The 25,596-nt window shown below is 43.5% G+C and overlaps 1 protein-coding gene across 1 annotated transcript in view; it reads left to right on the top strand.

Annotated features, from left to right (window-relative positions):
• Positions 1-25,596, top strand: part of LOC115628647 (unconventional myosin heavy chain 6) — a 665,426-nt gene that overhangs the window by 82,276 nt on the left and 557,554 nt on the right. Inside the window, exon 4 of the mRNA XM_030524816.1 lies at positions 11,207-11,314. Within this exon, the coding sequence (XP_030380676.1) occupies positions 11,207-11,314 (108 nt within the window). The remainder of the gene's footprint in view (positions 1-11,206; positions 11,315-25,596) is intronic.

The following is a 25,596-nucleotide window of genomic DNA, read 5'->3' as shown; positions in this document are numbered from 1 at the left end:
AAGGATGTGGTGGTTTGAAGTGGCCATGCCCTGTATGCATTGACATCCAATTTAATTTCTCACGTGTGCATAATAACGTAGGTTAGCGCCTCAATTTCTAGAGGTACCGCCTCGCTCGGCCCCGTCAACCTCATTGAGCCCAAGTTCTCCAGTGTATCTTGATTTATTGCCAGCAATCTCATTGTCTGCTTCCCCTGAAAATTTGTTTGAAAGTTCCCCTATGCCTTCTCCTGCTCAGTTCACCTTAGTCCCGTTGATAGAACCTCCTGCAGTAAGCAGGACAGCAGTTTACTCGAAAGATTCGAAGAAAGCTTCCTCTGCCAAATTTTCCGCAATATTCCCCAAAGTTTCATCACGACATGCAGAAAGTGCGTCAGTTCAAGCTCTTCCTCAGCCCCCGGCTCTTACAGTTATAGCTCCCAGGAGACAAGTTTTTGTATCAAGATTATCTTCCGAAACCACTTGTGAATCTATAGCAGTGTGTCTATTTCGACGTTCAGTTTTGCTGAGCCCCTTGTTTAAAATAAGTGTTCCGCCTGAAGCTTTTACAATTATATGTGTTCCAAAATTTTGGCCTCCACATATTGCTCAATTGTTCATGAATTTAGGCAGAAACAAGAGAGAACGCTACAGTCGAGCAAGCCCGACAGTAAAATAGCCTGTACTCTCCACAAAAAAGGCAATTAAAAAAATTTTTAAAAAATTGAATTAATAAAATTAATAAACAAAATTTACTTAATACATACACAGAAGACATGTTTATGTACAGTTTTAACAGCATACATTTACATCACGTGTCTATGGGTGTTTATATGCGAGTATGTATGCAGCACAAAGTTGAACCAAAGCAGCAACAACACAAACAGCTGCGGGCAGACCTGCAGGCAGCGCATGGGCAGCGATTTTATTTATGGCTATAACTTTCTTCAGAATTGACCTACCATAATGAAACTTCGCACAACTTTTGTTGTTGTTATAATTATACTACACATATGTACAGAGTATTTCAAAGTCGGGATACTCGACTTTAGCCTCTCTACTTGTTGTTTTTAGCCTGTTAGGTCTATAATGTTCTCTGACCACATATACCTGGCCAATTGGCAAATAAAATTCCCCAACGGCTCGAAAGCATTAATAGACGTTATTGTATAGTTTTTTTTAAACTTTCTTATCTTTTAAGTTGATTTTATAACGTTTTATTATATTATATTAAATTTCTTTATTTTATAATATTATATTAATGTTCATATTATAAAATGTTCATTTTCCCACTGATGCACTTCAAATTTGGTTTTTATAATCTATGAAAGAAAACAAAAAAAACTGCATTCTCGGCTTTGTGTAATTTTTCTTGGACAGTTTGACTTCTGCTCTGACCAGACGTGTCTTCGCTTAGTGTCCATTTGCCACTCTTAATATCGTTGTAAACAAATAAAACACCAAAACAAACCTCAAAAAAGCAACAACAAATACATAATTCCGGTACAGTTACTTTTGTGCATTATCCGGTACGATGGGTACAGACGACCCGCCTGATAAGCCAACGTTCTTGGCTGAACCGAAGTTTCTAATTATAAAGCGCTTCGATAATCAACTAATGTCAAATGTTTCTCCATTTCTCATAAAGAAACAGGAAGAAACAAATTGATTACACATTCAATGGGGAAGTTATATATGCTAAAAAGACGTGAGATGGAAACCTTCTTGTGAAAACCAAAAATGGTACACAGGTCCTCGAGCTTCCTAAACTTAAACTGATGGGAGATCACCTTGTAGAAGTTTCGGAACATCGCACCCTCAATAATTCCAAAGGCGTTATTTACTCTAACGACCTATGCAGCCTTACTGAAGACGAAATCAAAAGAGAACTTACGCCTCAAAACATATGCGACGTAAAGAAAATTAAGAAGAAGCTCAACGGTGAACTGGTCGACACTGGTCTAATCATCCTCTCATTCGCCTCCGTTTCAGCACCAGAAACTATTAAAATCGGATACAAATCTGTTAAAGTACGTGTTTACATCCCCCCACCACTCCGTTGCAATAACTGTTTTCGTCTCGGACACATCGCTAACATGTGGCGCAACAAAAAACTTTGTATCAACTGCGCCAACGAAGTCCACACTAATCCAGATAACGAGGAAATGTGCTCCAACTAAGAGTGCTGTTGCACTGACGCCAAGGTTCCGGATAACAACCATTCTTCAGTCTACAGAAGCTGCCACATTTTTGTAAAGTAGCAGGAGATTCAAGCCATTAAAACTTTGGAAAAGGTCGATGCAAAGAAAGCCCTCTCGATATACAACTCCCGACACCCACGCGATGGATCTATGTACTCCAGTATAGCTAAGGTTTGTAACGACGCACGGCTGCCAGCTACGCAACGCGTCGTCACGATGCCGAGTGCTGTTGAGTAGTTTTAAGTAGGTGTAAGTAGTTGTAAGTTGGAGAGAAGTTTTGAGTTCGTTTTGAGAAGTAGACAAACGCGCACTGAAGCGCACCCTCCTGTTTTGTAGTAAGAAATTAAAAGAAACCACGTGGAACATATTCACTTGGCGTACCGCCCTCTTTTATTGGCGGACACCTTGGCACTTTGGGGTGCCTAATTTATTTACAGCATAAACTCTGGCCGGTGAGTATACCAGCGGCAGAGTAACAACCTTACAAGTTGCGCCCGAGCAGGGACCCCGAAGAAGATTGAGGTTATATCCGACCAAGTAGAGAGAGAAGCGCGTGGATTTACGATGCTACGAACGAGCTGGATACGTGCGCTGCAGAAGGAAGAGCTCATCGCGGTGTTGCGTGAGTTCGAAATTGAAGAGACCGGCAACGTGAAGGCGTTGCGGTCGCGGCTATCCACATTCGTGAAGTCGGCCAAGGATGAGTACCGACCCCACCTGGAAAAGCTGGCGGCGTATCATGAAAACACGTCATCGCGTACCGCAGCAACAGGCCAGTTGAGCCCGGTGCCTGGCGGACAGCTGGGAGTCCTGAAACAAGAGGACGTACGGGAAGGTCTACTCGTCGCGATAGAGGCAAATACGACACCAACCGTGGTCCCGGTGCGAGCCGCGTCGCCGACTCCAGCGCGGGCGACATCGCCAACTCCAGCGTCAGTGCCGACCATATCGGTAGCGGTCGCGGCCTCGCCTGCAGCGTCCGCAGCCAAGCCCACGGCAACCGCAGCGGCACCCCCAGCGACTCCAGGGCCCTCCACGGCAGACCTGTCCCAGACCATTGCCGATTCGTTGGCATCATTGGCGCGGTACACCCACCGATTGACCCAGACCATGGAGGATGGTCTCCAGTCCACCCACCGGTTGGCCCAGACCGTGGAGGAAGGTTTTCAGAAACTGTCGAGCCAGACCTGCGCTCCCACCACGTCTGCTGCTCCTGCTGGGGGTGCACCTGACGATGATAACCCAACTGCACCGACTCCAGCGCCACCACTCGCGAATGCGCTGGCGGTGGCAGAGCAGCATGCGCCAACACCAGCCGAACGAGACAGACGAGCCGCGTTGCAGACACAGGTAGCACAATGGGGCGTCCGATTTGACGGCAGCGGGGACCCAAGAACGTTCCTTCGGGACCTGGAAGATAAGGCAGATATGAGCAACGTGCGACTAGACGATTTGGTGACAGTATTGCCGGAAGTCCTGGTCGGCGAGGCAAAAGAGTGGGAGTGGTCAAGGCGCAATTTGGCACAACGGTGGGTCGAGTTCCGCCAAGATCTACTAAAAGGGTATCCAGCATATAGAAGAGCACCGGCGGGAAGCATATAACTGGGTCCAGGGTGCATCAGGGACACCTAGAGAGTATGTCCGAGCGATGCGACGGCTGATGCGCAGCGCGGAGATGACTGTACATGAGCAGCTGAGGCTCGTCCACGCCAACGGGCTACCAGTAGTACGCGCCAACTTCCGCCTGGCGGGCGAAGAAGTGAGCTCGCTCGATGGGTACGAACAGGCGGCAACTAGCATATGCGAAGCAGTCTGGACACGGGCGCAGATGGCCGGTAATGGCGAACCAAACGCCACGCGTCCCGTGCCAATACCACAGCCGATACCACAGCCGGTGGCTGTTGGCCCAGCGGACACGCATCGACGAGGACCCATCTGTAGACGTTGCGGGATGGGAGGACACAATATGGACGCGTGCCCGAACACTCAACAGCTCTACTGTTGGGACTGTGATAAGATGGGTGTGCATGCGAGCGAATGCTGCCGACGCGCGACGGGAAACGCCAGGGGGGCTCGCCCCACACCAACAGCCGGCGAGCCCACGCAGGCAAATTCCAACTAACAACAACACGCAGGTTAGCGGCCGCACTATCAGTAGACTGTGATGGTTTACTAGTAGAGGCGGTCGTGGACACCGGAGCGACACGCAGCTTCGTGAGTCCGAGGCTGGCGCAACGCCTGCGGGCGCCAGGCGGAGAAAATGTACGGTCCGTGAGCGTGACTGTGTCCATGGCTGACGGGACACAGAAGACGGTCCGTGAAGAGACGAAGGCAACGATCACGGTGGGCGACAGTCGCGTAGTACTGCCACTGCTCGCACTCCCCGGATGCGTAGACGAGCTCACACTGGGATTAGATTACGTCCATATGGCCAACGGTGCGGTGACTGTGGGCGGCCAAACTGTAGAACTGCGAGCGGACGATCAACGGCCACGCAGGCAGCGGAGGCAGAACCGCAGGGCCCGGCATGCAGCTTTGGTGACCAACGCGCAGGCGGGACCCACTATAGCTGCACACCTAACGGAGCAGCAGGCCCAGACGGTAACCAGGTTCCTCGAGGGGGAACTGGCGAGCTTCGAGAGCGTCACAGGAGTCTCGTCGGCGGCGGTGCACACAATCCGGATGAAAGACGAGCGTCCCATCAAGCAACGGTATTACCCCCGGAATCCGCCCATGCAAGCAGTGATCAACCAAGAAGTCGACGAATTGCTGGCAAAGGGGTTCATCGAACGCTCCGACAGCGCCTACGGCGCACCCATTGTGTTGGTGCGCAAAAAGACAGGCGCCTGGAGGATGTGCATCGACTATCGACAGCTGAACGAACGCTCAGAATCAGATGCGTACCCAATTCCGGGGATCCATCACATTTTGGAGCAGCTGCGCCAAGCCAAATACATAAGCATCATCGATTTGCGGAATGGATACTGGAGCGCGAAAGCCAGCGATACACAGCGTTCACGGTGCCAGGACGCGGGCTGTTCCAGTGGCGAATGATGCCGTTTGGCCTGCACTCGGCTCCCGCGACATTCCAGAGGGCGATGGACGGCGTCATCGGCCCGGACATGGCACCGACATAGTGGTGGTTGGCAGGACGTTCGAGGAACACTTGAGCAACTTGCGCGAGGTGTTCCGGCGACTGCGGGCGGCCAATCTGCGAATAAATCGAGATAAGTGCGAATTCTTTCGTAAATCCATTAGATACCTGGGGCATCTAGTGACGGAGGCGGGCATCCAAACGGATCCGGAGAAGGTGGCAGCCATCCACGAGCTGAAGCCGCCATCAAATCTAAAGCAACTGCGACAGTACCTCGGGATGGGCTCGTGGTACCGACGCTTTGTGCCAAATTTCGCCACAACGATCGGCCCACTCACCGAACTGTTGAAAAAGGGCCGCAAGTGGAGTTGGGGAACACCGCAGCAGGAGGCATTTGAATGCATCCAAAGACAGCTCATGGAAGCGCCGGTGTTAGCGTGCCCCGATTTCACACAACGCTTCTGCCTACAGACTGACGCCAGCGAGTATGGGCTGGGCGCGGTTTTGACACAGAACGTAGACGGCCAGGAGCACGTGATTTCCTACGCCAGTAGGAAACTGCAGAAGGCAGAGGTCAACTACAGCGCCACCGAGAAGGAGTGCCTGGCCATTGTTTGGGGAATCCGAAAGCTGCGACACTATCTGGAGGGCTATCGTTTTACCGTCGTAACCGACCACTTGGCGTTGCGTTGGCTCAACTCGATCGAGAGCCCCACCGGCCGCATCGCACGCTGGGCCTTGCAGCTACAGCAGTACACCTTCGATGTCCAGTACCGAAAAGGATCCTTTAACGTGGTGGCCGACGCGCTGTTCAGGCAGCCGCGCGAGGTGGCAGGTCGCGCACCCTTGGAGCCAGAGGCGACGCCATGCAGAATGAAAGGCTATACAGACGTATCGCCCACGTGCTGGGAGAAGATGAGGTGTCGCCATGGAGACTATGCGTGGCCACGCCTTTACGTCAGGAGGTGTTGAGAGAGTGCCACAACGACGCCACAGCGGGCCATATGGGAGTGCGTCGAACATTAGCGCGTGTCGCAGACCGTTACCACTGGCCTGGGCTGTATCGTGATGTCGCAAAGTATATGCGCCAATGCTTGCTGTGCCAGCGTTACAAAGCGCAGCAACAACTGACAGCCGGCAAGATGCACTTCAAACCAGCGGAGGCGGCGTGGGACGTTGTCTGCGCCGATTTTGTGGGGCCGCTGCCGCGGTCCAAGCGAGGCAACGCGTATCTACAGGTCCTGGTGGATAAGTTCAGTAAATGGGCAGAACTGGTCCCGATCCGCAAGGCGACGGCAGCGGCAGTGAATCTGGCCTTACGAGAGCGGACTCTGGCGCGGTTTGGCACAACAAGAAAGCTCATTACAGACAACGGAGCCCAACTTACGAGTCGCGCGCTGAAGCAGTTCCTCGCCGAGGCAGGCATACAGCAACAACTGACGGCACCATATACACCTCAGGAGAATCCCACGGAGCGGACCAATAGAACGGTCAATACATTGATTGCTCAGCTGGCGGACGGGCAGCACAACACGTGGGACGAAAAACTGCCGGAAGCACAATTGGCCATTAATACAGCAATTTCAGACGTAACGGGCTACTCACCGGCTTTCATCCTATTTGGGAGAGAACCAAGGCATCCACACACACTGTACGGCAGGGATCCAGACGCCCCTGAGGCAGTACCAAGTAGCCCAAAAACACACGCGACACTGCTACAGTTTGTTGCCCGCATAGCAAGAAACCAAGGGGTGGCCAGCGAGGATCAGGCACGTCAGTACAATCTGCGGAACCGCGAGTGGCGACTCATACTGGGCGACGAGGTGCTCGTGCGACAACATCACCTGTCCAACGCAACCGAGCAGTTTGCGGCCAAGCTGGCGCCTCGCTTCGATGGGCCATTCACGGTGCGAGCATTCATATCCCCAGTTATAGTACGTGTGCGACCAGTAGCGAGCGGCAGAAGTAGAAAGGCACATGTGCGAGATCTAAAAGCGGTGAACGCAGAAGACAGCGAAGCCGACCAAGGCAGCGACCACAACAGCAGCCGCAGCACCAATCTCCGCAGCCGCAACATCAGTCCGGGCCACAACATCGGCCACATCATCGAGCACAACGGCAGCAGCCGGCTTCGCAGCAGCCGCACAGCAGACACAACAGCAGCAACAGCAACCAGGCCCCTAGCAGCCACACCGACAACAACAATAGCAACCCCACCGACGTCCACCATAGCGGGAACAGCAAAGCTGCCATTCTAGCCGAAGAAGATGCCCATGTAAGCCTACAAACATAATTAAACGAAGTTTATTGTTACGTTTCAGGCCATGTAAAGCGATGTAGATTACCACACCGCCGGAGATACACACACAGCGCCGAATATACCAGAGACGCAGCGGATGGGCCAGCGCCGGGCGGGCGGCTGGACGAGCTCAACAAAAAAAAAAAAAAGAAATGGGCACAACGCTGAATAATAGCAGAAGACCGGAAATCAATTACAACGTAAACATGTGGGGCGGTGATGACGAGTTGCCAGAGCGGCGGGCGGCCGTCGATAACGTGTTATCGAGGAGGTACGATATCCACTATCGCAATGTGATAAATGGTAACACGCACCACAGACCGCCAGGCATGGGTAGTACTGGCGGACCGCGAAATTGAGAAGTGGCAGCGCTACCAAAACAGCCGGCACAACCATATCTCACTTGGCGGGAAGCGGCACGCGTCGTACGACAGCAGCAAAAATAGAAAAGGGAAAAAAAAGAAGAGTAGCAATATGGACCAGGTGGAGTGGCGCCGGGCGCAAATTGAATATGATCGCGACCCCCGAAACTGCCAAATCCGGGCACCTGCCCGAACGAGGTCGCCGACGCCGGCAGGCAACCGACGTCGCCGCCGTGGGCGCAGCGGGGGGCGTCGAGTGCGGGAGCGGCAACAACGGGCGCAACGGGAGCAGCTGGAGGAGCAGCAGAGACGCGAGAGGCTGCGGCAGAAGGAGCAGCGGCAGCACGAACGACAGCGGAAAGAGCGTGAGCAGAGCGAGCAGCGCCGACGGCTGGAATGGGCCATGCAGAGCGTGGAGGCGCGCCTGGCTTACGCCAAATGCATGCAGGAGCTGCATGCGCGGCATACGATGACGCAGGTGGCGCAGCCTCTAGTCCCCTGGCCGATGTTTGTGGCGTGGGCCTGGGAGCCCGATGACACGGCCAGCGAGCAGCCGATGGTGGTCCTGGAGGAGTTCGACGGCCCCACAAAGCCCATTGGTTGGGTGATGTTTTCGCGGGCGGAGGCACATGGCTTGCGACGGATGGCGGACGTGGGAAGACTCCCAATGGCGTTGTCACGATGCCGAGTGCTGTTGAGTAGTTTTAAGTAGGTGTAAGTAGTTGTAAGTTGGAGAGAAATTTTGAGTTCGTTTTGAGAAGTAGACAAACGCGCACTGAAGCGCACCCTCCTGTTGTGTAGTAAGAAATTAAAAAAAACTACGTGGAACATATTCACTTGGCGTACCGCCCTCTTTTATTGGCGGACACCTTGGCACTTTGGGGTGCCTAATTTATTTCAGCATAAACTCTGGCCGGCGAGTATACCCGCGGCAGAGTAACAACCTTAAAGGTTAACCTACTTAACCAAAATAATGAGAAAGACTACGTATACAATCCCTCATTTACTAATTTAATCGACACCTGCCACCCTCCCTCTGAAACCACTTGCCTAATGTCATATCGTAAGCTCACTACATATAATGATACATTAACAACGAATACAAGCAATGAAACTAACAACAAACCCTCAACCCTAACCCTATTACCTCAAGCACGTCTATAAAAAATATTTATAACCGTGCAAAAAGCCACCTAAAAGCTAAAAATAAAAGACAATCGAATTCAATTAATATAAAAAAAAACTTACCAGCTGATACACTATTATCCTATAAAAACATCGCCGAATACATCTCCGATAATGAACTAATATTGGTATAAACACATAAAATACATACTTGTAAAAACCTTATACGCTTATGTCGTTAAAAATCGTACAGTGGAATATGGATGGCTTTGTCAAGACCCACGTTTCGAACGATTCCGCATATCCAATACCCACTAATTATTTAATGGTGTAACTCAACACATCTGCATTGTATGGTGGAGTTGGAATCCTTATCCACAAGTCAATTCAGTTTAAAAAAAAATAAATCTAGCTACAGACTTTGACGCTATCTTCTTAAAAATCCCATCCAAGAAAATACTCAATATAATTTCTACATATCTCCAAACTAAAGCCAGTTTTAATCTCAATAACCTTTATTCAGTTCTCACCCCTCTTAACAACAAACCTACTTTAATTACTGATGATTTCAACTCATGGCACAAGTGCTGGGGCTCTCCGGCAAACAAAAAGTGTCATATTAGATAAATTAATTAGGGAGTCCAACCTTATTATCCTTAATGACAAAAGCCCACTCACCTGAGTACGCACAATACGCTTACCCACATTGACCTCACATTCTGCTCACCTGAGCAAATGTAGCAAATTCTGTCAAGGGGCCCTTGGTTTGCTTTGGGTTCTAAAGTATAGGGTATTAAATAAAACAAAACTGTTACACATAAACTTTTCTAGATTTTTTAATATGGGCAAATTTAGAGATAACACTTTCAATATCGACTTCTCTAGCAAATCATGCTCTATATTCAACAAGGTGAGATAATGAAGACGTTCTTGGCCCATCGTTTTCCTGAATTCATTTTTAATACGTTTTAATGTTGAAAAAGGAGGTTCGCCACTGCGTTTAGTGACCATGAGAGATAAGTAAATGCGCAAGTAAATTTCCAGGTTTGGAAAACACGATTCTAAAGAATTATTTAATAAAAGTTTATAAAATTGCTGTTCCAGAGGTTCCTGTTTCTTCCTGTCAATAATAGTAGCCACATCAGTTTTCAGCAGCTCTGCGAACTGCACTAATTCGCCACCTAGGCTGTTCTCCAAATCCTTGAGGATTATTCCAAAATCTCTTCTGTTGTAAGAGATTTTAGCTTTCGAAATACTCCAAGAACACTAGTAATCTTATGATATGCTTTCATACTTTTAGTTAACACCGACAGTACGTTATCAATAATGATAATAAATATCTGAACTTCGAATCGTGGTCCAGGTGTTTGATTTTTAACAAAGTCGTCGAGTGTAGTAGAACCGCTGAAATGGTCGCACTTTGTATTTTGCTTGATTCGTCTTGATGTCTGTTGCTGGTATTCTTCACAGTAGAGCTGTAAAAACATCGATGTTCACCATCATCAGCTTTTTACGGGCGGTTCGCAGCATGGCTGAAGCGTACACGGAAATAGCTATGGCGCTGTTGTCCGCTGCCCAAGTGCTGCCCGCGGCTGTTGTTGATGTTGCTGCTTGGTTGACTGCAAACGTGTTTACACAGACACGAATAGATGCACATAGGCATACATACACTCACATAGACGCAATTGCTTTGTATATGTGCAATTGTACACCCTTTACGTGAGGTCGAATACCAAAAGGGGTAAAATCGATCAAAAAATTTTTTTTTAATTCTCTTTTTTTAATTTCTATAATTATTCTAAACATATGTACAGAATATTTCAAAGTCGGGACACCCGACTTTAGCTTTTTTACTTGTTTTTGTTAGGTGTTGATGTCTCCATAGTGATTACCACGAGTGGCGGAGAAATGGATGACCACCCAAGCAGAGATCCGTGTACCCGGGCTGGGCTAATTAATCCGGTGGTCGCCAGGTACCCCGGGGGCCCCCAGCCAGGCTGATCTTTGGCACGGGTCGCATGACACCTTGATTCGGCCCCCACCTCATCGCGCTCTTTTTTTCGCCCTAGACGAAATTTCATAATTTCTCTTAACTATGTTAGTCTTTGATAGCATCTTGTAATATTTATTTCATCTTATTTTACAGGAATATGTATATAAATATCATAAAAACTGCTTTGGAGATTTGGACCCTCATGTTTTTGCTCTTGCTGAAGCTGCATACAGAAGTATAGTTGAAGAAAAAGTCAATCAGGTAAAATATAAAACTAATTTTAATTTATATCAAAATGGAAATTTTCTCAGGAAATCTATATAAATAACAAAAAACTTAAAACAATAAGAAAATTTAAAAAAATCTGAAATAAATTTAAACTGCTCATTTACATAAGAGTTTTGTCTATGTGAGTCTATAAGTGTCTAAGCATGTATGCAGTACAAAGTTGAACCAAAGCAGCAAAAACAACAACAGATGTGGGTAACGTTTGGGCAGTAATTACAAATATGGCTATAATTTCCATTAAACTCTGAATAATGAAATGATGAAACTGGAGGTATTTGCCAAATGTGAGTACATACATACTAGCATGTGATGCATCGCCTTACGGACTCGGGAGTGTCCTGAATCATGAACTACATGACGGCACTGAGAATAGCGTTTTATTCTAGAGCACTGTAGAGAACCCGTAGTGCTTATTCCAGGAGATAAAAAATCCTACAATTATCTGTTCAAAGCTCTGGCTGTTCATTTACAAGTCTTTTGCTCTAGGTATGACTCCAGTATTTTATGGATGTTCTATGGAAGTTGTGAGGGTGCAAGTATTTTGACCCAAATAAAATGAGTACTGATTATTATGGACCCTATTGTAAAACTTCCAAGTAAAGGAAACGTGCTCATTTATTCTGGACGCGATCGTAGGAGTGCAACTCTAAAAGCCTTCCACTCAGCCGACTGCCCATGCGCAGCTGTTGCATTCCAAAGCTTTTTATTTGCCAAAAATAAGCTTTCCTAATCTAATTAGATTTCCGGCTTAAGCAGATGATTTATTTCTGCTCAAGTCTTACTCAAGATCGGATGCACGTCGCTCTAAAGCACTTATAATATTTAATAAGGGCACGTGGTAGACCAAAATATTTAATCTGAAGACATCGTCTCCATATAAAAACTGTGCGATTTATTCGAGGTGTCGGACTATTTTAAAACCCCCCCACCTAAGCGCGCCGCCGTGATTATTTTGATTGTTTTTATATTTTGGTGCAATTTGGAATTTACACCAGGTAAGCCTCGTGCAATGTCAATAATTTAATGCTTCTAACAAGCATACCTTTACACCAGCGAAACTGCCTCGACATATATTGGTGGCTTTTGTTTTGGGCTACCAACGCTTTGCGAAATTTTGGTACGCTTACCCAGCCCAGATCGCAGCGTCGGCGCTTGCCAAATCCACCTCCACTTCAAATGGTTTTAGATCTGACCGCACCTAATTGAAAGAGACACACAGACCACAATCTTTGTATCGATGGGATAAGTCATATTTACAAATAATCTTAATTTAATAGGTTAAATCTAATTCTGTTTTCTTTTTACGTCTTATAAAGCCTCGGTGCGCTATGAGTGTATTGTTGCAAACATAATATGCCAATTAGTATCAACAGCCAATCATCGTCAACAGGCCTGCTGACATCGATGGACTCTGAATGTTGTAAGTACGGCACAGTCGAAAATATTAAGTGTAAAAGGTCCTAACTTGAGTGCAACAATAGCATAGCAATCTGCTAGAAAACGTTTGTTTACTTAAAACGCCTATAATTGAATGCGGCGTACATTTTGTTAGTATACTTAACTATTCACCTTTATTCTTGTATATATCACTTCCTAATTATAAGTAATTTTGTAAAAACACTTCTTATTTTCCTTATCTTACTTAAACTTCCTATCTTAATCAATATGAATTGTTTCTAAAGATGAATTTTCTTGAATTATATGCGGTTATTTTTGAAGAGAACATGATATAATTTAATTTCCCTATGGGCACCTAAAGTATCTCACACCTCAATTGCAAAAAGGGTAGGATCCTATAATTTCTCCGATCCTACAGGTAGGGAGGGTATAGAAGAAGAACACTTTCATCTTGGTTCTTCAAATACATAAAGTAGACGCATCTCAAGGTAATACAAGTGGCTTTTTGGATTCATTCCTTATCTGTCTACGAATTTTTATTTATGTGACGGCCATGGAGAAAGCAGCACCAAAGAACCCCCCCCCCCCCCCCCCATTAGCCCTGAGCACGGCTGGACCCCTATAGTAGACAGAGGTGTTGCCGAGACCGCATGATGTCGTGCACGTTACATAAGATAAAATGGCGCCCAACGTGGGGCGCCCGAAGAAGAAGAAATTTTAAGCTTCATGTCTAAACACCCCGCGCTTCCCAAAATTCCCTTCTAATATTCCTTTTCTCCTTAAACCACGCATAATCATCCAACGTTCTTTTATTAGTTTCCGACCGTATATTTTGAATCTAGCTAGGAGAAGCTGACTTTAAGGGTATTGCCGTAGTCAGACCAGCAGTCAATTAATACGAGATTATTGTAAGTTTGTGTCTGCTGTAATAAGCAGTCATAAATCTTTCAAGTATAATATTACGTTAAATATCTAATTGCTTAGGACTATTAGATCTGATTGGTAGTCGAATCTTTTCCAAGTAAAAAGTATTTAAGTATTATATTTCATTCTAAATAGAATCGAGATTGTTCAAGGTGGATATTTTCGGCATGTCCCTCTTCAATTTGGAATGTAAGCCTCAGTATTTGATTTTTAAATAGTTTCAGTATTTTCCGTTGAGATGCCCTGCTTTATGCATGTATACATAAATTGTTGTGTGAGTGCTTATGGATAAGTCCCATTTAATAAATTTTTCGCAACTATCTTTTATCTATCGATACATCGAGATTGTTATACTCTTATGAGAAAAAAAATTTTTTTTTCATTAATTCATAGTCATGGCTGTACGTCGTAGTACCGAGGACTTAGTCAGCTTATCAGGCGTACCGAACGAGTCTGTTATATGTACCATTTGTAATGACACAAGTTCAGAAATAGGTTTCACCGAAACCGTCTGCAAGCATAAGTTTCATAGGAACTGTCTATCAGAGTGGTTGAGTAATAACAACTCATGCCCAATTTGTAGGCAGCCTTGTACGCTTGCACAGAGCTCCGATAATCTCTCGGCACAACCTAGATCAAATTCTGGAGGTGTCGTTGGGAGACCTCCTGCTCCAGTAGGTAACACTCAGTCAGGTGCCGCCCCTAGAACTCGGCAGGCAACGAGAGCACAAAATAGAAATACTCCAAGTAGAGGAAATATGCAGCCATCATCTAGTTCGCGCATAAGGCATGCACCAGGTGTTCAGGCTTCCGAGACTAATACCATATCCGAAGACCGTATTCAACAAATAATTGCTAATTCTTTAGAAAACTATCGGCTAAATATTACGGCGTCAGTAACTGACCAGATCAGCGCCGCAGTACGGAATTTGTCTTTATCTGGCCTTTCAAGAGAAGCCCGAGAAGAGCCACAACTTGAATGGGAAAATGATATTCATTTAGGCGGTCCGCGTTCAATCATTGGACACGACCATAGTCAAAGAAATAGAACGGCCAATGTTCGAGCCACTACACAGGAATTTACGATTGATCGTCCTGATAGAATTTCAAATGTTATTTCTAATTGGAAATTAAAATTCTCGGGATCTGCAAATGACATCCCAATCGAAGATTTTATATACAGAGTAAATTGTTTGACTTCACAATATTTCGATGGAAACTTTGAGTTATTGTACCAGTACAATAGATTTGCAACTATTGTTTTCCGGACCTGCTCTTTCTTTCTTTTGGAGAGTTCATAGGACCGTAGGTCATATGGATTGGTTTGAGTTGTGTAACCGCTTGAGAGAGAGATATCAAGATCAGCGAACTGACCGAGATATTAAAAATGCAATGAGGTGTCGGAAGCAAGGCAATAATGAGAGCTTTGACGAATTCCTCGATGCAATGTTAGCAATTGCCGATTCATTAAGAGATCCCATGTTAGAAAGTGACATAATTATAGAAGTTAGACATAACTTAAAGCCAGAATAAAAACTTGAATTATTGCACGTAAATACACCAGACTTAGCCACTTTACGTAAGGAATGTCATCGCCACGAAGAATTCTATCGTCACCTCAGAACGAAACCATATCCCAAGCGATTTATTAATTCGATCAATCACGAAGAGAATTTTGATGAACCACCAGAACAGGATTTTGAAATTGTCGATCAGGTCTGCGCGATACACCAAGCAAATAAGTTGAAATGTTGGAACTGTGACGAGCAAGGTCATAGATACCATGATTGTTTAAAACCTCGTCGTGTTTTCTGCTACGGGTGTGGCTTACTTGATACCTATAAGCCCAACTGTGTTAAATGTACACCGATATCGGAAAACTCAGCACAGGATGTCCACCGTGTTTCGATAGGGGATGTCCGACGTTAGCCTTGGGTTCAAATACAGTTTCATCTCAAGCATTACCAGACATACCAAATAATACACCAGACGTAACAAGTAATTTTCCATTCAAACCATATCATATACGATTACAAGAATTTAGGCAACGGAAAGCTGAGATTTTCAATGCTGTTCCAAAGCATCGTTCTTCATTACGCATGAGTAAATTTTGGCTCAATTTAAAATATCTTCCATTGTATATAAAAGTAACGATATACGCCCTTTTACTAGCATAGAGATATTTGGCACCTCGTATTTAGCACTTTTAGATAGTGGGGCCAGCAAAAGCGTAATTGGTGGAACACTGGCGGAACAAGTTATCTCCAAACAAATGCAATTTAATTATATAAAAGGCGTAGTACATACAGCAGACGGCCACAAGAAAAGCGTTGCTGGAACGATAATAATACCCTTGACGTATAACTCAGTTCAAGAAGACTTTGAATTTCTAGTAGTACCGTCCATTCAACAGAATGTGATTTGTGGAATGGATTTCTGACACGTCAGATGCCAAACCTATTAAGCAAAGGTTTTACCCTTTATCTCCGGCTAAGGAGAAACTTTTGTGTGAAGAAGTTGACCGCATGATCAATTTAGGTGTTGTGGAAGAAGCTCTGTCATCGCCGTGGTCCTCTCCAGTCACACTCGTCGTCAAGCCAGGAAAAGTTAGGTTCTGTCTTGATGCTCGTAAGGTTAATGCAGTAACCATCAAGGATGCATATCCCATGCCAATTCTAGAGGGCTTGCTTAGTAGACTGCCTCCTGTGCATTGCATTTCAAAAATCGATCTAAAAGATGCATTTTGGCAAATTCGATTAGATCAGGATTCTCGTGCAAAAACAGCTTTTACTATTCCGAATCGACCCCTGTATCAGTTTAACGGCCTTTCGGCCTCACAAACGCTCCACAAGCCATGTGTAGGTTGATGGATCAGGTTATACCATATCAGTTAAAATCACATGTATTAGTATATCTCGATAATTTATTGATAATGTCATCTAATTTTGAAGAGCACTTAGAGCATCTTGCTACAGTATCCACACAACTGCGCAAAGCTGGACTTACCATAAACGTTAGTAAGAGCAAGTTTTGTTTAAATAAAGTTGATTATCTTGGATATGTTGTTGGCGAAGGTACACTTCAAATTAACCCTGATAAGATTCAAGCCATTGAAGAATTTCCAGCGCCTAAGACGCGCAAACAACTTAGAAGATTCCTAGGAATTACTGGTTGGTACCAGCGATTCATTTCTCAGTATTCATCAGTAATTTTTCCGCTCACGGAATTGCTGCGTGGCAAATCGTTCGAATGGAATGAGCAAGCTCAAACGGCATTTGTCGATATCAAGCATAGACTATGCACAGCTCCATTTTTAGTCCATCCGAATTATGAAAAAGAATTTATTGTACAATGTGATGCCTCAATGTATGGCGTGGGTGCAGTTTTAGCTCAACTGGACGAAACAGGATGCGAGCGACCTATCGCATATATGTCGAAGAAATTAAATAAAGCTCAACGTAACTATACTGTTACTGAGCTTGAATGTTTAGCTGTAGTATTAGCTATAAAGAAATTCCGTATGTATGTTGAAGGACACTCTTTCAAAGTCGTCACTGATCATTCAAGCCTTCGTTGGCTTATGAACCAAGCTGACTTGAGTGGAAGATTGGCGAGATGGGCAATTAAATTGCAGGGATTAAATTTCAGCATCGAGCATCGTAAAGGAAGCGAAAATGTAGTAGCAGATGCGTTATCTAGTTCATTCGAAGAAAGTAACGAAATTGCCGCAGTAGAGGTTGAACTCTTTCCAGAAATTGATTTAGATTCTGAAGCTTTTCAATCCCCCGAATACAGTAAGCTTAAAGATAACTATTTGTCATCTAATCTACCAGACTTTCGAGTAATTGATAATTACATCTATCGGCGTAGCAGTTTTTATGAAAGAAGTGCAGATAAAGAGGAAAGTTGGAAATTGTTTGTTCCAGAAGCATTGCGTAATAAAGTGACAAGCTCCGCTCATGATCAACCATCATCAGGACATTGTGGTATTGCCAAATGCCTTGAACGTATTCGACGTAGATTTTATTGGCCAAAAATGGTAAGTGATGTGCGGGACTATATAGGCAAGTGTGATATATGTAGAACATCCAAACACCCGACATGCGCACTTAAACCACCCATGGGAAATCAAGTGTCGAGCGAAAGACCCTTTCAGCGATTATATATTGATTTCATTGGTCCATTTCCTCGAACTAAAAGTGGAAAAGTCGGAATTTTGATTGTTCTTGACCATTTTTTAAGGCAGTGAAGAAATTCACGTCAAAAATCGTTATAGACTTTTTGAGAGAAGAACTATTTACATGTTTTGGAGTACCCGAAGTAATTGTAAGCGATAATGGCACTCAATTTAGAAGCCATGATTTTGCGGCATTTATATCCAAGTACGGTATTCAGCACATTTGCACAGGCGCATATGCTCCACAATCAAACGCTGCAGAAAGAGTCAATCGATCTATTAATGCAGCGTTAAGAGCTTATATACGAACCGATCAGCGGACATGGGACGTATATTTACCTAGTATTAATTCGTCGTTAAGAAATTCAATCCACCAGTCAATTGGAATGTCGCCATACTTTGTAGTATTTGGCCAACATATGATAACTCACGGTCAAGATTATAAGTTGTTAAAGAAATTAGACTTACTCAGCGAAGGAATTGGGAATTGGGAAGAGCTGATGATTTTACCGTTCAACGGTAGGAAAACAGTTAAGGAAAGCCTACGAAAAGAATCAGCGAACATATGATTTGAGAAGTAGACCACGATCATTTGAGGTGGGGCAAGAGGTAATACAACGAAATTTTGCCTTGAGCAATGTGTCTACTAATTTCAATGCAAAATTAGCCCCAATAGGAACCAAAGCCAGAATTAAGCAGAAGCTTGGCCAATCTATCTATCTCCTCGAAGATCTTAAAGGAAGAGAATTAGGAAAATTTCATGCCAAAGATATTTGGTAAAGAAGATTCGAAAAGCACCCTTTGTTTTTTTTCAGCTTTTATCTTAGGCTGGTAGCCAAGATTAAACCTGTGGTGTGAGGGTGCAAGTATTTTGACCCAAATAAAATGAGTACTGATTATTATGGACCCTATTGTAAAACTTCCAAGTAAAGGAAACGTGCTCATTTATTCTGGACGCGATCGTAGGAGTGCAACTCTAAAAGCCTTCCACTCAGCCGACTGCCCATGCGCAGCTGTTGCATTCCAAAGCTTTTTATTTGCCAAAAATAAGCTTTCCTAATCTAATTAGATTTCCGGCTTAAGCAGATGATTTATTTCTGCTCAAGTCTTACTCAAGATCGGATGCACGTCGCTCTAAAGCACTTATAATATTTAATAAGGGCACGTGGTAGACCAAAATATTTAATCTGAAGACATCGTCTCCATATAAAAACTGTGCGATTTATTCGAGGTGTCGGACTATTTTAAAACCCCCCCACCTAAGCGCGCCGCCGTGATTATTTTGATTGTTTTTATATTTTGGTGCAATTTGGAATTTACACCAGGTAAGCCTCGTGCAATGTCAATAATTTAATGCTTCTAACAAGCATACCTTTACACCAGCGAAACTGCCTCGACATATATTGGTGGCTTTTGTTTTGGGCTACCAACGCTTTGCGAAATTTTGGTACGCTTACCCAGCCCAGATCGCAGCGTCGGCGCTTGCCAAATCCACCTCCACTTCAAATGGTTTTAGATCTGACCGCACCTAATTGAAAGAGACACACAGACCACAATCTTTGTATCGATGGGATAAGTCATATTTACAAATAATCTTAATTTAATAGGTTAAATCTAATTCTGTTTTCTTTTTACGTCTTATAAAGCCTCGGTGCGCTATGAGTGTATTGTTGCAAACATAATATGCCAATTAGTATCAACAGCCAATCATCGTCAACAGGCCTGCTGACATCGATGGACTCTGAATGTTGTAAGTACGGCACAGTCGAAAATATTAAGTGTAAAAGGTCCTAACTTGAGTGCAACAATAGCATAGCAATCTGCTAGAAAACGTTTGTTTACTTAAAACGCCTATAATTGAATGCGGCGTACATTTTGTTAGTATACTTAACTATTCACCTTTATTCTTGTATATATCACTTCCTAATTATAAGTAATTTTGTAAAAACACTTCTTATTTTCCTTATCTTACTTAAACTTCCTATCTTAATCAATATGAATTGTTTCTAAAGATGAATTTTCTTGAATTATATGCGGTTATTTTTGAAGAGAACATGATATAATTTAATTTCCCTATGGGCACCTAAAGTATCTCACACCTCAATTGCAAAAAGGGTAGGATCCTATAATTTCTCCGATCCTACAGGTAGGGAGGGTATAGAAGAAGAACACTTTCATCTTGGTTCTTCAAATACATAAAGTAGACGCATCTCAAGGTAATACAAGTGGCTTTTTGGATTCATTCCTTATCTGTCTACGAATTTTTATTTATGTGACGGCCATGGAGAAAGCAGCACCAAAGAACCCCCCCCCCCCCCCCCCCATTAGCCCTGAGCACGGCTGGACCCCTATAGTAGACAGAGGTGTTGCCGAGACCGCATGATGTCGTGCACGTTACATAAGATAAAATGGCGCCCAACGTGGGGCGCCCGAAGAAGAAGAAATTTTAAGCTTCATGTCTAAACACCCCGCGCTTCCCAAAATTCCCTTCTAATATTCCTTTTCTCCTTAAACCACGCATAATCATCCAACGTTCTTTTATTAGTTTCCGACCGTATATTTTGAATCTAGCTAGGAGAAGCTGACTTTAAGGGTATTGCCGTAGTCAGACCAGCAGTCAATTAATACGAGATTATTGTAAGTTTGTGTCTGCTGTAATAAGCAGTCATAAATCTTTCAAGTATAATATTACGTTAAATATCTAATTGCTTAGGACTATTAGATCTGATTGGTAGTCGAATCTTTTCCAAGTAAAAAGTATTTAAGTATTATATTTCATTCTAAATAGAATCGAGATTGTTCAAGGTGGATATTTTCGGCATGTCCCTCTTCAATTTGGAATGTAAGCCTCAGTATTTGATTTTTAAATAGTTTCAGTATTTTCCGTTGAGATGCCCTGCTTTATGCATGTATACATAAATTGTTGTGTGAGTGCTTATGGATAAGTCCCATTTAATAAATTTTTCGCAACTATCTTTTATCTATCGATACATCGAGATTGTTATACTCTTATGAGAAAAAAAATTTTTTTTTCATTAATTCATAGTCATGGCTGTACGTCGTAGTACCGAGGACTTAGTCAGCTTATCAGGCGTACCGAACGAGTCTGTTATATGTACCATTTGTAATGACACAAGTTCAGAAATAGGTTTCACCGAAACCGTCTGCAAGCATAAGTTTCATAGGAACTGTCTATCAGAGTGGTTGAGTAATAACAACTCATGCCCAATTTGTAGGCAGCCTTGTACGCTTGCACAGAGCTCCGATAATCTCTCGGCACAACCTAGATCAAATTCTGGAGGTGTCGTTGGGAGACCTCCTGCTCCAGTAGGTAACACTCAGTCAGGTGCCGCCCCTAGAACTCGGCAGGCAACGAGAGCACAAAATAGAAATACTCCAAGTAGAGGAAATATGCAGCCATCATCTAGTTCGCGCATAAGGCATGCACCAGGTGTTCAGGCTTCCGAGACTAATACCATATCCGAAGACCGTATTCAACAAATAATTGCTAATTCTTTAGAAAACTATCGGCTAAATATTACGGCGTCAGTAACTGACCAGATCAGCGCCGCAGTACGGAATTTGTCTTTATCTGGCCTTTCAAGAGAAGCCCGAGAAGAGCCACAACTTGAATGGGAAAATGATATTCATTTAGGCGGTCCGCGTTCAATCATTGGACACGACCATAGTCAAAGAAATAGAACGGCCAATGTTCGAGCCACTACACAGGAATTTACGATTGATCGTCCTGATAGAATTTCAAATGTTATTTCTAATTGGAAATTAAAATTCTCGGGATCTGCAAATGACATCCCAATCGAAGATTTTATATACAGAGTAAATTGTTTGACTTCACAATATTTCGATGGAAACTTTGAGTTATTGTACCAGTACAATAGATTTGCAACTATTGTTTTCCGGACCTGCTCTTTCTTTCTTTTGGAGAGTTCATAGGACCGTAGGTCATATGGATTGGTTTGAGTTGTGTAACCGCTTGAGAGAGAGATATCAAGATCAGCGAACTGACCGAGATATTAAAAATGCAATGAGGTGTCGGAAGCAAGGCAATAATGAGAGCTTTGACGAATTCCTCGATGCAATGTTAGCAATTGCCGATTCATTAAGAGATCCCATGTTAGAAAGTGACATAATTATAGAAGTTAGACATAACTTAAAGCCAGAATAAAAACTTGAATTATTGCACGTAAATACACCAGACTTAGCCACTTTACGTAAGGAATGTCATCGCCACGAAGAATTCTATCGTCACCTCAGAACGAAACCATATCCCAAGCGATTTATTAATTCGATCAATCACGAAGAGAATTTTGATGAACCACCAGAACAGGATTTTGAAATTGTCGATCAGGTCTGCGCGATACACCAAGCAAATAAGTTGAAATGTTGGAACTGTGACGAGCAAGGTCATAGATACCATGATTGTTTAAAACCTCGTCGTGTTTTCTGCTACGGGTGTGGCTTACTTGATACCTATAAGCCCAACTGTGTTAAATGTACACCGATATCGGAAAACTCAGCACAGGATGTCCACCGTGTTTCGATAGGGGATGTCCGACGTTAGCCTTGGGTTCAAATACAGTTTCATCTCAAGCATTACCAGACATACCAAATAATACACCAGACGTAACAAGTAATTTTCCATTCAAACCATATCATATACGATTACAAGAATTTAGGCAACGGAAAGCTGAGATTTTCAATGCTGTTCCAAAGCATCGTTCTTCATTACGCATGAGTAAATTTTGGCTCAATTTAAAATATCTTCCATTGTATATAAAAGTAACGATATACGCCCTTTTACTAGCATAGAGATATTTGGCACCTCGTATTTAGCACTTTTAGATAGTGGGGCCAACAAAAGCGTAATTGGTGGAACACTGGCGGAACAAGTTATCTCCAAACAAATGCAATTTAATTATATAAAAGGCGTAGTACATACAGCAGACGGCCACAAGAAAAGCGTTGCTGGAACGATAATAATACCCTTGACGTATAACTCAGTTCAAGAAGACTTTGAATTTCTAGTAGTACCGTCCATTCAACAGAATGTGATTTGTGGAATGGATTTCTGACACGTCAGATGCCAAACCTATTAAGCAAAGGTTTTACCCTTTATCTCCGGCTAAGGAGAAACTTTTGTGTGAAGAAGTTGACCGCATGATCAATTTAGGTGTTGTGGAAGAAGCTCTGTCATCGCCGTGGTCCTCTCCAGTCACACTCGTCGTCAAGCCAGGAAAAGTTAGGTTCTGTCTTGATGCTCGTAAGGTTAATGCAGTAACCATCAAGGATGCATATCCCATGCCAATTCTAGAGGGCTTGCTTAGTAGACTGCCTCCTGTGCATTGCATTTCAAAAATCGATCTAAAAGATGCATTTTGGCAAATTCGATTAGATCAGGATTCTCGTGCAAAAACAGCTTTTACTATTCCGAATCGACCCCTGTATCAGTTTAACGGCCTTTCGGCCTCACAAACGCTCCACAAGCCATGTGTAGGTTGATGGATCAGGTTATACCATATCAGTTAAAATCACATGTATTAGTATATCTCGATAATTTATTGATAATGTCATCTAATTTTGAAGAGCACTTAGAGCATCTTGCTACAGTATCCACACAACTGCGCAAAGCTGGACTTACCATAAACGTTAGTAAGAGCAAGTTTTGTTTAAATAAAGTTGATTATCTTGGATATGTTGTTGGCGAAGGTACACTTCAAATTAACCCTGATAAGATTCAAGCCATTGAAGAATTTCCAGCGCCTAAGACGCGCAAACAACTTAGAAGATTCCTAGGAATTACTGGTTGGTACCAGCGATTCATTTCTCAGTATTCATCAGTAATTTTTCCGCTCACGGAATTGCTGCGTGGCAAATCGTTCGAATGGAATGAGCAAGCTCAAACGGCATTTGTCGATATCAAGCATAGACTATGCACAGCTCCATTTTTAGTCCATCCGAATTATGAAAAAGAATTTATTGTACAATGTGATGCCTCAATGTATGGCGTGGGTGCAGTTTTAGCTCAACTGGACGAAACAGGATGCGAGCGACCTATCGCATATATGTCGAAGAAATTAAATAAAGCTCAACGTAACTATACTGTTACTGAGCTTGAATGTTTAGCTGTAGTATTAGCTATAAAGAAATTCCGTATGTATGTTGAAGGACACTCTTTCAAAGTCGTCACTGATCATTCAAGCCTTCGTTGGCTTATGAACCAAGCTGACTTGAGTGGAAGATTGGCGAGATGGGCAATTAAATTGCAGGGATTAAATTTCAGCATCGAGCATCGTAAAGGAAGCGAAAATGTAGTAGCAGATGCGTTATCTAGTTCATTCGAAGAAAGTAACGAAATTGCCGCAGTAGAGGTTGAACTCTTTCCAGAAATTGATTTAGATTCTGAAGCTTTTCAATCCCCCGAATACAGTAAGCTTAAAGATAACTATTTGTCATCTAATCTACCAGACTTTCGAGTAATTGATAATTACATCTATCGGCGTAGCAGTTTTTATGAAAGAAGTGCAGATAAAGAGGAAAGTTGGAAATTGTTTGTTCCAGAAGCATTGCGTAATAAAGTGACAAGCTCCGCTCATGATCAACCATCATCAGGACATTGTGGTATTGCCAAATGCCTTGAACGTATTCGACGTAGATTTTATTGGCCAAAAATGGTAAGTGATGTGCGGGACTATATAGGCAAGTGTGATATATGTAGAACATCCAAACACCCGACATGCGCACTTAAACCACCCATGGGAAATCAAGTGTCGAGCGAAAGACCCTTTCAGCGATTATATATTGATTTCATTGGTCCATTTCCTCGAACTAAAAGTGGAAAAGTCGGAATTTTGATTGTTCTTGACCATTTTTTAAGGCAGTGAAGAAATTCACGTCAAAAATCGTTATAGACTTTTTGAGAGAAGAACTATTTACATGTTTTGGAGTACCCGAAGTAATTGTAAGCGATAATGGCACTCAATTTAGAAGCCATGATTTTGCGGCATTTATATCCAAGTACGGTATTCAGCACATTTGCACAGGCGCATATGCTCCACAATCAAACGCTGCAGAAAGAGTCAATCGATCTATTAATGCAGCGTTAAGAGCTTATATACGAACCGATCAGCGGACATGGGACGTATATTTACCTAGTATTAATTCGTCGTTAAGAAATTCAATCCACCAGTCAATTGGAATGTCGCCATACTTTGTAGTATTTGGCCAACATATGATAACTCACGGTCAAGATTATAAGTTGTTAAAGAAATTAGACTTACTCAGCGAAGGAATTGGGAATTGGGAAGAGCTGATGATTTTACCGTTCAACGGTAGGAAAACAGTTAAGGAAAGCCTACGAAAAGAATCAGCGAACATATGATTTGAGAAGTAGACCACGATCATTTGAGGTGGGGCAAGAGGTAATACAACGAAATTTTGCCTTGAGCAATGTGTCTACTAATTTCAATGCAAAATTAGCCCCAATAGGAACCAAAGCCAGAATTAAGCAGAAGCTTGGCCAATCTATCTATCTCCTCGAAGATCTTAAAGGAAGAGAATTAGGAAAATTTCATGCCAAAGATATTTGGTAAAGAAGATTCGAAAAGCACCCTTTGTTTTTTTTCAGCTTTTATCTTAGGCTGGTAGCCAAGATTAAACCTGTGGTGTGAGGGTGCAAGTATTTTGACCCAAATAAAATGAGTACTGATTATTATGGACCCTATTGTAAAACTTCCAA

This window comes from Scaptodrosophila lebanonensis, unplaced genomic scaffold (genome assembly GCF_003285725.1).
Source record: "Scaptodrosophila lebanonensis strain 11010-0011.00,11010-0021.00 unplaced genomic scaffold, SlebRS2 tig00000122-arrow-arrow-pilon, whole genome shotgun sequence".
Taxonomy (NCBI): domain Eukaryota; kingdom Metazoa; phylum Arthropoda; class Insecta; order Diptera; family Drosophilidae; genus Scaptodrosophila; species Scaptodrosophila lebanonensis.
This window is presented reverse-complemented; position numbering and strand designations above follow the sequence as displayed.